Source organism: Halichoerus grypus, chromosome 4 (assembly GCF_964656455.1).
Source record: "Halichoerus grypus chromosome 4, mHalGry1.hap1.1, whole genome shotgun sequence".
NCBI classification, from domain to species: Eukaryota; Metazoa; Chordata; class Mammalia; order Carnivora; family Phocidae; genus Halichoerus; species Halichoerus grypus.
In genome coordinates this window covers 125,845,803-125,860,517 of record NC_135715.1, presented here as the reverse complement: position 1 = coordinate 125,860,517, position 14,715 = coordinate 125,845,803, and the positions used below count along the sequence as shown (strand labels likewise).

The window sequence follows — 14,715 nt, the reverse complement described above, 5'->3', positions numbered from 1 at the left end:
ATGCTTTCTGGTATTTAGCAGCACTTTAACTCTCTCTCTTTGTTGCAGATAATGTGCACTTTCAAAACTCAGCACAGATTGCTAAAGCTCTGGTTAATGCACAAGTGGATTTCCAGGCAATGGTACATAATTTCGTTTTACTCCCGTTCACGGCCTTAGACCCGTAAGCTCAAAGGAGGAATCTGATTTTTTCATTAGTATTATTATTTTTTTTTTTTTTACAAAAACCTGGCAAACGGGCTGTAGGGTAGAGTAGGCAGAACATTAGCAAGTAGGTCTTGGATCTTCCATGAACTCCCTGAAGGACACGAGGTGAGCCATGTCACCTCTGGGGATCCCGGTTGAGTCCTATCTGAAATAAAGACATCCGTGAGATTGATGATCTTCTAGCTCGAACATCCAATAGTTCTGTGATCCTGCTTACATAATGTAGCTGCATGCTTAGCGTCCTCACAGAAGCTGGGAGTCCCAAAGCAGCGAAAAGCTTCCGTGTATTCGGTAAGGAGCGACTGGGGAATGTTATCAGCGGCCACAGAGGCTCCCTGAAGTCAGGCAGCCCCACTCAGAGTTAGGGAACCCTTTCACCCGTGTGTTCTCAGTGCCTGACACAAGCCTGGCCCAGCACAGAAACTGGAGTGTTCCCCGAGCGAATGAATGAATGAGCTAGCCGGAGAGTCCGGGTGGGTGGCACGAGGACTCGGAAATGACAACAGAGAGAAAAGGAAGGTGAAAACCACGGCAAGAGAGACAACCCCTGACAGCAACTTCCCCTCCTCAGGGAGCAGAAGTTCTCCCTCACTTGCTTTTCCTGAATGAGAACCTCGAAAACGAAACCCCCACTTTTGGAAATTGGCCTTTTTAAAATAATTTGCAAAGGGGGATGGGAGATTTTTCTGATCTTTTTTAATCGTGACCCCCCCCAACGTAAATTCACCTTCTAAGTGTATAGCATTCCATCATGACCACTATCCACCTTTATTCAGTAAAAACAATAATCTCGCCAGCATCTCTCCAACAATGAAGTTTAAATGTATAATGTCATCTTCCTGGGTGACTTTAATGATACTATGTTTAACTCCTATGAAAGGTGTTTACAGTTATATGTGTTGTGGATTTTCTGCAGCAGAGAGGAATTGGATTTCAGAGGCTACAAGCCTCATAGAGTTTTTGAGCTAGCAGAAGCCTTAGAGAAAATCAAATCCAAACTCCTTATTTTTTCAAATGAGGAAACCAAGCTCCAGAGGCGCAAAGTAATAGACCCAGCTCTGGAGCACGTACCTGCCTCCTGACCCCCCAAGATGCTAGCCATTGTGAAACCTCAGCCACTGAGATCTAAAATATAAGCTGAAAATAAATAAATAAATAAATAAATAAATAAATAAATAAATAAATAAATAATAAAATAAAATACAAGCTTAAAGAATGGGAAAGAATAGTCCCGGTTAATAAAAGACCTTTTTTTGTCTTCCTGTTCTAAATGTCTGCATGTGAGCTATCTTATTAAGTGCTCTTAAGTAGAATTTCAATCACAATATTAGAAAAATTGTCCGGACCTGCGAGCATTAGAGTGTCAAAGCTGGGTGCCTTGTGTGGCTGTGGGAGTGACTCCGGCATCTGCTCTCTGCCTTGCAGTGGTACTCGGACCAGAACCATGGCATATCCGGCCTGTCCACGAAGCACCTATACACCCACATGACCCACTTCCTAAAGCAGTGTTTTTCTTTGTCCGACTAAAAAGGACGCAGACGCAAGCTTGTATCACAGTGGGAACACTTCGTATAAATGCCTCACACCACTTGCTTGTTTTACTCTTTATGCTGTTAAATCCTGGTACAAACAAACAAATGAATGATGTTCTAAAGGTTGGCGGAAGATTAAGACTCAGAAGTTCAACTCAAATATTGTTTACATTTTCTGGCACTCTCTGAAAGAAGAGAAAAGGGAACCGTGCCTTTTGCTTTGGACACAGTGTTTTATCACCTGTTCATTTGAGGAAAATAATAAAGTCAGAAGTTAAAGTGCTGTTATTTTGTCTGTGTGCATTAATTTCAACTTCCGGTTTTATCACAGAAAATAAACGCTTGTGCTAGGCAAGCACATGAGTCACGTTAGATGGGGATGGAGAAGAAGAATCTAGAAGAGTTTGGATTTTTGTAATTAGGATTCCAAATGCTGGAATGAATAGCTCAGAGTATGAAAAAGCATTGTTCAGAAATCAAGTTCGAGATGCATTTCATAGAGGCGTCCTGATGTTTGCACTCTATGCTGGACCTCCAAGAAATGTTTATGAAATTTCTCCCAGATTTCTTCAACGTAGCCAAAAGCACTCAACAAGGATAAAATCAGAATTTTGAATTCAGGCTCCTTTTAATAAATGCTTCAAATTTAGAAACATTCCTATTTTGTATCCCTTTCAAGAATTAGCAATGGTAACTGCCTTCAGATTGCTAAGCCACACCAAACTAAGCAAGCAAAACAATTAAATAAAAAGGACATCCACAGCTAGAAAGGAAAAATGTTGTATCTATGAGATTTTTCTGGGGTTTGAGTTTGACATTACTGAGCTCATTTTGAAAAAGAAAAAAAAAAAAGCCATAATGCTTGCAACCCCGAAGGTGACTCTCTGACAGTAAGGGTCCCCATCAATTAGAAACTTATGGGCAACTTCCATCTCTGTAACTGCCACCGAATTAAAAAGACCCAGGTCACCAGAAGATATTTATTAAATGAATGTTGGAAGTATCCATGAAGCCTCTCCCTAGGGGACTTTTCATTGATGTGTTTCCTGGCCCGAGGTGGCTCTGGACGATTTCTTCCCATCCCTAGCTTGATCCTTCCTAGTTGCAGCTAGAAGACCCTCGTGCCTTCTCTCATGCTCTGGTTTCTCTTCAGATCTCTCATGCTCTACAGCCAGAAGAACCCATCCAGGCATGCAGCGTTACGGCAGGAAGGGGCCTCTAAGATCAGAGACCACAGCGTCCTCTAGAATTGTCAGACATTTCTCTGTCCAATGCTCTCTCCACCACCGCTTTCTGAAATCATGCCTCCCACTCACGCCACATGGCCCCACCACACCTGTCAGGAAGGGGTGCTCTGTCAGGAAGTTTGGGCAGCACCCACACAGATTCAGGGCTGGCCATAGCCCCCCCTCCCCACATCTATGCAACTGCCGATGTCCTGCGGGGCAGAGAGAAGCTATTTCTTTCCCATTTTGTTTTGCCTGGAGCAGCCTCAGAAGCAAGTCCAGATGTCCTCATAATATTCTCATCATCCACTCTCTCCAGCTGGGGAGAGGAGAATAAGCAACAGTTCTTTCTTAATCCTCTATCAAGGGGTACAACAGGGCAAGTGAAAATAATAAGAAAATCTTGTTCCTTCAACGTCTTTTCTGCCTTTGTGGAATTCTGCAAAGCTGTTGTTTAATATCAGCATGCAATAAGAGGTCTCCAGCCTCACGCCTCTGGTTCCCACTGCTGCAGAGGCAACTTCTAAAAGACAAATCGAAATGTTCCATTATTCCAGGTAAAAAACTCCAGTCTTCTCCACGGTCTACAAAATAATATTGTAGATGTTAGATGTAGAACATTCCCATCATCACAGACAGTGCTATTGGATGGTGCTGTCCTAGCAATCTTCACAGACCATATCTTGGAACATGGCATATGGTAGAAGCTCAGCGATCGATAAATGAGTGAATGCATCTGTGTTTGTGGAAGATTCATTTTTCTACATTACTGTTGCTAAAGCCTCCCCTGACCTCCTCAGGCAGAGTCATCCAGGTGCGCCTCAGATATTCAGCATGTGTTTATGTATTTATTCGTTCATTCAACAAGTATTTGTTGAGTCTGTCTGTATAGCAGACACTGTGCAAGACTTTAAGGATATAGTGAAGAGCAAGGCAGCAACTTGAGAGGCAGTTTTTTGTTTTTTTTTTTAAATGTTCACATTTTGTACCGCTTTACTAGATTCTTCTTTTGGCATGGAGGATAAAAGATACATAAATTACAAAGGGGAAATATTTAATAGAAAAATGCCAAACCAAAAGGGATGATTAAAAACATCTGACTTTTCTATTTGTAGGAAGGAAAATTGTAACAATAACTATCCTTTAACTGCATTTTATTCTTGCATATGACATTTGGGGAGGAGGGTGTCCCAGCACCCTAATTAATCATGCTTCATCTCTCACAAACTTGAGATTTTCATTCGTCCATTGGACAAATATAAGCCACTGTTTTAGGTACTAGAGGTGACCCTCCACCTCCCCAAAATGCATGTATATTAAACAAAATACATGTCTATAAGCAAAACTTGAAGTCTTGTATAGGTGAAAAATGAATGTAACTACAATGCAAATTCAAATGACACCAGTCATATAGGGGTGGGATTCTAATATGGGTAAGAGGGAAACCGTAAAAAATGTTATCATCTCAAAATAATCTCCAATGTTAGTCCTGCAATGCTAACCTTAGAGCTATTTTAAGTGGTTTCAAAATTCTAAGTGACCATCTCCTATATCCTAACGTGAATAAGAAAGTAGTAAGAAAATGGGTATTTTGTTAAATTTAACATAAATGAAGGAACTTGTATTGAAGCTTTAAAAAAAATTTTAAGTCTGCCCCAAAGCCTAAAATGTATGAATTATTTCCTTCAAGAAACATTTTCTGAATACCTATACTGTGCCTGGCAGTACTCTGGGTCCTGCAGGGGACAAGAGTCTTACAAAGATGAATGTATGTACAATTTCTCCATTTCTAGACTGTTTCAGTAAAGGCGACTTAACGAATCTGATTTTCCCAACATTTGAGCATTTTTCAGAAACTGACAGATCTTTATGCAAATGTTGTTGCCAAGCTGTTTGTAATGGTGAAATTATACTTTGACAGTAACTCTTTAAAATATATTAAACCCAGCTAAGGTTTTTTTGGAAATGTTGCCAATTAAGTGACTTTAATGAGCTTCTTGATGGTAATGTAATTAAAATTCAGATGTTCTAATTGTAAAAAAAAAAAATTACAGTTCTGGGAAAGTTAACAGTAAAATAAGCAAATGTAAAATGAATTAGGACTAATTTAAATGGTGATTATGTGGTCTTCTGAGACGATTTTACCAAAACAATGCTTTCAATTATGCTGTTTGTAAAGAAGAAAGAAGACACCTAACAGATATTTTAAATTTATCCAATAAAGCAGATATTTTGAGTTTATCCAATAAAACAGATTTAAAAATTCTGAACTTGGTGAATCATTCTCAGCTTGTGAGAGAACTGCTAAAACAACTCCCTTGGCATTATGGACAGGTACCTTGGCAATTTGAAGTGGAATGATTTCTAACTCAGGGAAAAATAAGTGCTTGGACCTTACCAAGCTATTCATGGGGAAAACGATCTGGCTCCTAGCAAAATCTCTAATGACCACCTGCTCAGAATATTGGCATGTAATACTAACATGCCAGTCATAAACTCTTCTTTTTGACACACAGGTAATATCTTTGACAGGCTAGCACAGTATAATTTCACTCTATTGGCCTCTAATTAATATTCCATTACTTACTCTACTTATTTAAAAAAAATTGCTTTGACAGAATGTGTTTTAACAAATATTTGTTGGTACAGCATTACATCCCTCACACTGTGGTTATACAGAATCTACATCCTGTGAATAAGAGAGAGCAAAAATGAAGCAAAGGGCATGACGCCATGGTTTGACAACTCATCTCCCTTCTTTCTTAAGTACTGTCCACTGGCAAGCAAAAACAGGAGCATCTTTGCTAGCCATTAATTATTGGGGGCAGGAATTTTTCTCACTGTTGCAGGGGCTGAATTTTTGAGATATATGTCTTAATGAAACATTTAAGATGGTAGAAAAATCATTCATATGTTCAAAACTACCATCCATTCACACATATTGTTTGTTATTGAGACATCCTTTCCAATATTCATGGACATAATAGAAATATTAAATATGTCATAAAATGTGTTTATATCACACCAGCACTAAGCTGAATTTCAGGCTTTGAGAAATGATAAAAAGTAATGATGCTTTACTATATACAAGCATGTTGTATAACCAAAAGAAACAATGCTACTGTCTGAAGATTGAAGCAATATTTTGCAACATTACAAATTCCTTCCTATCAAATAAAAGACAAGACAGTTCATATGTCAATTCTTTTAAATATAATATGTTCATTATAGCTCATTTTAGAGATAGTGGGCTTTGATAGGTAAGGGCACAGATCCAAAAGTACACTACCTGGTTTGAATCCCAACTCAGGAACATATTAGCTGTGTAATGTTGCTCAGCCATTATAAGTTCTTCCTGCTTGAGCTTCCTTATATATGAAGTTGAGGATAATAATAGGCCCTATCCCATAGGGTTGTTTGGAGGTCTAAATTAGTTGCTATTCATAGAGCTAACAGTGTCTGACATATAGTAAGCACTTTGTTAAGAGTTTGCTAGATCCATAAGGTAAACCCCTTTTTAGTTGGCATTTTCATTCATTTTCAAGGAATTAATAGTATGATGTTTATTGCAGCATTATTGACAATAGCCAAATTATAGAAGCAGCTCAAGTATTCATTGATAGATAAACGGATAAAGAAGATGTGGTATGTATAACGGAATATTACTCATCCATAAAAAAAGAATGAAATCTTGCGATTTGCAACAACATGGATGGATCTAAAGGGGATAATCCTAAGTGAAGTAAGTCAGTCGGAGAAAGACAAATACCATATGATTTCACTCATATGTGGAATTTAAGAAACAAAACAAAAGAACAAAGAAAAAAGAGACAAACCAAAAAACAGACTCTTAACCATAGAGAACACACTGATGGTTACCAGAAGGGGGTGGCAGGGGGATGGGTGAAATAGGTGATGGGGATTAGGAGTACATTTATCCTGATAAGCACTGAGAAATGTATAGATTTGTTGAATCACTATATTGTACACCTGAAATTAACACTGTATGCTAACTATACTGGAATTAAAATTAAAAAATAAAGAAATCAATAGTCTAAATCAGAAGCCAGTAGTTTCTTTTCCATATCAGTGAATTTAGTATAAGTGTGAGAATCATTAGTCACTTGTAAAGGAATCTCTATGTTCTCTGAAACAATGTGGCCTTTTGGGAATAACTAATATAGAAATCCTGAATGTCCAAGGAAGCTCATTGACCTTGGCACTTTCTCTTGAATGAGTCATTCAACCCCATATCTCACTACCTGTCTGAGGAGTCGAATATTTGCCAGCAGTGATGGAAACACTGTTGGGGAAGACATACAGCCTGGGAAACGTGCAGTTGAAGGACAGGAAGGGTTTGCTCACCCAGCTTCATGCACAGCCTCCAAAGCACCACACAGGCCTTCCACCCTGGTCCTGTCTCCACCACGCTCCCATTGTCCTCCAAACGCCAGCCCCACGAGTCTCCTTTCTGTTTTGTTTTTGTTTTGTTTTGTTTTGTTGTAAGGGCCAATATCATTTCTGTTTCAGGGCCTGGAATAGAACTCTCATCACTGGATCTAATGTTGTTTCTACCATAACCAGAGACTTCCAACTACATTATCTAAATTTGCTTTCTCGATAGCACTTATAAGCATCAGAAATTATTTTATTTATGGATGTGTTCATCTGGTATATATTTCTCCCGTTTGAATATAAGCTCCCTTTGAGCAGTGACTCTGTCTTTTTACCTCTTTGCACCCAGGGCCTAGATAGCCCTGGAATAAGGTAGGAGGAGCTTGGTAAATATTTGCTGAATGTGTTCCCATGTTCTGTGGATAGAAGGGCCCATGAAACCAGCGCTCTTATGTGTGGTCTCACAATGGAAACAGATCACTTCCTTTCTGGAACTTAGCATGTGATAAGAACTTGCTGTATCCCCCTCAAAGTAAAGAGAAAGAAAAATCCCTGAGCACCAAGCAGCGCACAGTCAGGAGAATGGGGTTAGGAAAGACATGCACCTCAGCCAGAGATCTAAAAGAGGCTGGTCTATGAAACAAAAATAATTTGGGTCACGAAATGGAACAGAGTCCACTGCACTGCCCTACCCCTGATATCACTGCTTTGAGATCAATGACCAGGACACTGCAGAATGAGGAAATTTGGCACAAAATGTTCAGCCAGAAAAAGTCATACAATTCTCTGGACTGCTATTGATTACTCTAGCAGCTTTTATTTAAAAAAAAAAAAAAACAGTAGTTTTTAAAATATGTCTTATCCTGGGGTGCCTGGGTGGCTCAGTCATTAAGCATCTGCCTTCAGCTCAAGTCATGATCCCGGGGTCTTGGGATCGAGCCCCACGTTGGGCTCCCTGCTCCACGGGAAGCCTGCTTCTCCCTCTCCCACTCCCCCTGCTTGTGTGCCCTCTCTCACTATGTCTCTCTCTGTCAAATAAATAAATAAAATCTTTTAAAAAAATAAATAAATAAAATATTTCTTATCTTAAATATGTTTCAAGTACTAATAGTTTCTCTCACATAATAAAACAAGGATGCCCATGCTTTATACTGTTTCTATCTCCTGGTTAGATAGGTCATAAGTTCAAACCCTGGAAGTTGGTTGATTCTTTTAAATCAAGAATATCAACTTGCAGTCATCAAAAATAAGCCAGTGAAATATATCTTCAAAAGTTGAACACTTTAGATCATATTTTCTAGTGGACAACTCAACATGGACGAACTGAACTTTCTAGGATCTCACTGTTACAGCAAAGTGTAGCTTTATATATCTGCAAAATTGACAAACAGAATCAAGGAAATTGAATTCTAATTCTTGTGATTTTGGCAAGCTCTTTATCTTCCTGAGATTCCATTACTCCCTCTGTGTGCTGCACTTACTGGGCTAGATTCATGGCTTCACAAGCCCTAAGAATTCCTCTGTGTCCCAGTGGGCAATAAGCCAAGGTAATTCCTAAGCCCTAAATCATCTTCCAAAAACTGAGATCCACAGGTCAGATAATAGGAGTTAATCCCACGTTTTAATTCACTCTTTTCTCCTCTGTATCTCATCATCTTCTGGGATTGTAGTGGTTACGCTGAGGATTTGTTTAATATAGAGTTCTCTCTCACAGGTCTCTTGGGCACTATTTTTAGAGATGGGGTAGAATAACAATCTTAGATCCCCTAGAAACACTGTGGCTGAAGAGTTCTCCCTGACTCAGATGGTGAAAGTGAGACCAGGGATCCACCATGATACCTTGCTCGATGCTGGTATGAGAGCATTCTCAAACGAATTGTCATCACCATTACCATCCAACATCTTTTTTGATGAGACTGATTTTATATGAATTAAATTGATAGTTGAGAATCTTGTACTGGACAAATGTAATGGATGCCTTGGAGTAGAGTCCCCAGTCTCATGCACCCACTGAGGCCAACAAGGCCATCAGAACGAATGAAGCAAACCAAGGAGGGGGTTAGCCAGGTCTCTGGGAACCTAAGGGTGGGACTCTGGCGAGCTGGTGAGTACATTTGAAGGCATAACAACCACTGGTTCAAACTGTTGCCATGTGGAAATACAGGCCTATTACTTCCCAGCTTGATTCTTGTGAAGAGAAACCAGAAAAAAAGGGTATTTAAATGGAAACTCCCTCTCAATTTTGAACCCTTAACAACTAATTTATGAGTAAAGAAAACTTATCTGTGTGCCAGATTTGGCCTATGGATATCAATTTCTATTTTAAGTCATAATTTAATTGCCTTTTTTTTTGGATTTCAATTATATACCAAGTACTCCATACACATTATTCCATTTAAATCTCCAAACCCTGTAAATTAGAAATTAAAGTATATGCATTTCTGTTTCGGAGAATGAGGTAAAGTTATGGAACTTACCCAAGGTTCTGTGGATTCAACCACAGTCTCCCTACCACTTCCACACCTCCATGTAATACGGGCGGCGCCATTCCAGAAGGAGGATGTGGAATGCCTTTTCTTTTGTAACATGGCCATCATTAATCAAATGTTCAATATAGAGTATAAATAAACACAACCCTGGTAGTGGGCTCTTACTGGTCATTATTAGAATTTAAGTGCAGTTAATGAAGTAGCCTTTAAGTGCTTGCTTAAGTAAATATTTGCAGGGTGGCTTTGAAAATGGAGTTCTGTGCCTCCCTCTCTAACTTAGTGACTTCTACAGGGTTTGCATCTTGTTTCTGGCCCTCGTAAAGTTTTGTGTGTGTACAGGCAAGCCATCCAATATGTAAATCTAATTCGTGTCTGGACTCAGAATGATGTTAGCTTTCCAATCTTCCCATCACCTCGTCTCCACTCTAGATGACTTTTCTCTAATGTTACCCCTGCTCTGTGTCTTCCCACACCTGTTCTCCTACCAACTCCCACACCATGGCCACGGAGCTACAGAAGGGGGCAGGATGATGGGGAAGCTTCTAAAATATCACACAAGAATGGTCTCCAAGTTGGCATCAGTTGTGTCTTGCCAACAGTACTGAGGCTGCCAAAGCAGAGGCTCCAGAAATAAAGAACAATGAACGTGTAAACCTAAGGCTTTATTCCTCCAGATTAGGTTTTTAGAAAAGCAAAAAGTAAAATTTAAAAGAGTCCATGTAAAATAAGTATTTTGTATCTCTCCCCTGTTTTGAGTTGGTAGCTATCAATGGTATGCTTTAAAAAAAAAAAAAATCCTGTGTGCTTCCGGGTTGCCAAAGCACTGTCAGCATATCTGGAGTACTTTTATTATTTACTTTTTCAAGATACAGTATCAGGAGCCATAAAATATTGTTTACATAATCTCTGAAGAAAAAGCCATGCCCAGTGAAACCCGTTATAGGAAACCCTCCTATCAGTTCTTTGATGTAGACTTAGACCCTTTTGCATGGTATTTCCTCTTCATGAATATTAAGAATTTATCCTTAGCAAAGTGTTAAAAATTTATGGAAAAACTTATAAATAGCTACTCAATATTCACATCACCCATGTGCCATGTTTCCCAGAAAATAAGTCATGGAAACCATGAATGCAATTGTTAAGATGTGTAATTTATTAAAATGTTTAAATTTTTTCATCAGAATTTTACTCTTTTTTGAAAAAGAATTTTATATATTATATACATATATATGTTTTATATGTATTCTATACATGTTTACATATACATATGCATATATATGTATATATAAACACAATATATACATATATACATATATGCTCTGAATATAAATACAATATATATGTAGATAACAATTTGTAGGGTCCAGTATCTAGAATATATAAAGAACTCTTAAAATTCAATAACAATTTAAAAATGGGCAAAGGACTTGAATAGACATTTCTCCAAAAAATACATACAAATGGCCAACAAGCACATGAAAAGATGCTCAATATCCTTAGTCATTAGGGAAATACAAATCAAAACCACAATGAAGTACCACGTCACACCAACAAAGATGACTATTAAAGAAAGAAAGAAAAGAAAAGAAGCATTGGCAAGGATGCACTTTGCTGGTGGTTCAGTTGCTGTGGAAAACAGCTTAGCAGCTCTTCAAAACGTTAAACGTAGAACAACCGTACAAGCCAGCAATTCCACTCTTAGGTATATACCCAAAAGAACTGAAGTTCTCAAACAAATATATGTACAAACACATTCACAGCAGCACTATTCACAACAGTCAAAGGGGGAAACAGCTCAAATGTCCATCAGTGGGTGAATGTATGAACAAATTGTGGTAGCTATAAACAATAGAATACTATTTAGTTATAAAAGGAATGAAGTAGTGATACATGCTACAAACATGAATGAACCACAAAAACATGCTAAGGGACAGAAGCCAGACACAATAGGCTATTGTATGATTCTATTTGTATGAAATATCCAGAATGGGTAAATCCACAAAGATAAAATGCAGACTGGTGGTTGCCAGAGGATAGAGGAGGAAATAAGGAGAAACTGCTTAATAATAGAGAGTTTTATTTTGGAGTGATGGCAAAGTTTTGGTGCTAGATGGAGGTGGTTAGTTGCACAACATTGTGAATATGCTAAATGCCACTAAATCATTCACTATAAAAGATCTGATTTTGTTACGTGAATTTCCTCTCAATAATTTTTTTAAAATTGGAAAACTTCATTTGTAATAATTTTCAGTATAAGTAATTTATAATAATTATGGTATCATTTCTAGAATCAGTAGACTCAAGCTTTCGATAGAAGAGGATATTCCAGGAAACTAGGCTCTTGGGTGTTTTATGAATATTTATTTTGGTCCATCCCCATTGCTAATGCAAGGAATATTTTCATTCTCAATTAAAGAAAAATTAAAATTTGTTAAATCTATTTTAACCAGTTGCCATTCGCACCACCACACCTCTGGACACAGAAGAGAGGAAACCCGTAAGATTCACTACCACCCTCAGTCATTACAAACCCATACCTTACACCTCATGAGCAATCAAAATATTTAATAATCTTTTTTTTTAAGATTTTATTTATTTGACAGAGAGAGACACAGCAAGAGAGGGAACACAAGCAGGGGGAGTGGGAGAGGGAGAAGCAGGCTCCCTGCGGAGCAGGGAGCCTGATGCGGGGTTCGATTCCAGGACCCTGGGATCATGACCTGAGCCGAAGGCAGACGCTTAACGACTGAGCCACCCAGGTACCCCGAGCAATCAAAACATTTAGACCTCTCAAATAATAGAAATTCCCTTGTCTGACTTTTAAATTCTGTTCTTCCAACTTCTTGCTCAACTGCTCTAGGCACAGCGGCTCTTCCAAAGCAACATTTTCAAATACCTAATCTCAGGATGCCACCTTCTTGGTCCCTCCCTTCCTGCCTCCTCATGAGTTTTCAGGAAAACAGTAAGAATGGGCTTTTCTCCTTACCAAGACCTGTCCCACTCTTATGTCTTGCTCTGAATCCCATGCTCTTTTCATACTCCCAGCTTCATCAGAAAGTGAAATCTGCAGCACTTTGAAAGGGTGAAATTCTATTGTGTGACATATCCTAAACTATGGATCTGATTCTTAAAAAAGTGGAATGTCCAGTTTTTTTGGAAATCAGTTTGGAAGGCCCTCAAAATATTAAACATGGAGTTATCATATAACCTAGGAATTTTATTTCTACAATTCTTCTTTAGAATTCTTCTAGAATTCTGCTTCACCTAAGAGAATTAAAAACATAGTCCAGACAAAAACTGCATACTTGAATGTTTACAGCAGCATTATTCATAATAGCTAAAAGTGGAAACAACTCAAATGTCCATCAATTGACAAATAGTTAAACAAAATGTAATATAGAGATTTAATGGAATATTATTCAGTCGTATAAAGGAATGAAATACTGACACACGCTACAACACTGATTAATCTTTTTTTATTATTATTTTTTTTTTTTTTGAGAGAGAGAGACAGTGTGAGTGAGCACAGAGGCAGCGGAGAGGAAGAAGCAGACTCCCCATGGAGCAGGGAGTCCGATGTGGGGCTTGATCCCAGGACACTGAGATCATGACCCAAGCTGAAGGCAGACGCTTCACTGACTGAGCCACCCAGGTTCCCGAATGTTGATTAATCTTGAAGTACAGTAAAAGAAGTCACATGCAAAAGGCCACATTTTGAGTGACTCCATTTATATGAAATGTACAGAGTATGCAAATATATAAATAGAAAATAGATTAGTGGTCATTAAGATTTGGGAAAGGGACAATGGGAGCAACTGCTAATGGGCACAGGGTTTCTTTTGGGGGTGATGAAAAAGTTCTGGAAGTAGACAGTGATGATAGTTATACAACACTGTGAATGCACTAAAAACTACTGACTCATACACTTTAAAAGCTAAACTCTAAAATACCTGGAATTGCCAATTGTTTAATCTTTAGACGTCGTGCTATTTTAGCCAACCTGGTAGCTGTGAATGGTTTCAGACAGCAGTCCAGGCAGATTCTGCTGAGGTTACAAGATTTTGCCTGGACTCCCACCACTTCTTTTCAGTCTTTCTCTAGAAAGGCAGTGTGGTCTGGAGTCAGATCCAGATGTGGCTTTAAGCAACTTGATTGCTTATTCTAAGCCCCCATCTCATTATTTGTAAAACAGAGTCAAACAAATTTAACTTACTGTGTCTTGTAAAGATTAGACAATAATATATTCAGAGAGCTTTGCCCATAGTCGGCATTTGGTACATGGCAACTATTTCTGTTATATTAAGGGACTTGCCCCACATTTCTCAAGTCTAAAATACTGACTTTAAACAATAGAAATATTTTCTATTTCATTCATAGTATTGTCATTTTCTAAATTGATTGCCTACAATTAAGACGCTATATGAATTCCAAGTGAAAAATGAAAAAAAAAAGTTATCTCCTAATAAGGCGGTTGGTGCTACATGGTAAACCACTGGAAGGAATGGCTGCGACACTTTCACGTGTTCAGTCAAATGTAGCCCTGAAATTAATTTATATTTGATTGTTTTCATAAACATCAACTGTCCTAAATGATACATTTATATAGGACAAGTGCCCAGAAAAAACATTAGATTCTTTTTTAAAGATTTTATTTATTTATTCATGAGAGACACGGAGAGAGAGAGAGAGAGGCAGAGGCAGAGGGAGAAGCAGGCTCCCTGCTCAGCAGGGAGCCCGATGCAGGACTTGATCCCAGGACCCTGGGATCATGACCTGAGCCGAAAGCAGACGCTTAACCATCTGAGCTACCCAGGCACCCAAAACATTAAATGTTTTTAATGTGCTTAAGAAATCAAACCAAATTTT

The 14,715-nt window shown here is 38.5% G+C and overlaps 1 protein-coding gene across 4 annotated transcripts in view; it reads left to right on the top strand.

Annotated features, from left to right (window-relative positions):
* The window catches only part of FAP (fibroblast activation protein alpha), a 71,683-nt gene extending 69,660 nt beyond the window's left edge, over nucleotides 1-2,023 (top strand). For 2 of the 4 annotated variants that reach the window (XM_036068793.2, XM_078070887.1), the window contains exons 25-26: nucleotides 49-122; nucleotides 1,633-2,023. In XM_036068793.2, coding sequence (XP_035924686.1) covers nucleotides 49-122; nucleotides 1,633-1,734 — 176 coding nt within the window. In that variant the 3' untranslated portion in view covers nucleotides 1,735-2,023. Of the gene's footprint in view, nucleotides 1-48; nucleotides 123-1,632 lie in introns of those variants that run through there. The other 2 variants (XR_013447158.1, XR_013447157.1) reach the window with 2 other exon arrangements.
* The last annotated feature ends 12,692 nt before the right edge of the window (nucleotides 2,024-14,715 follow it).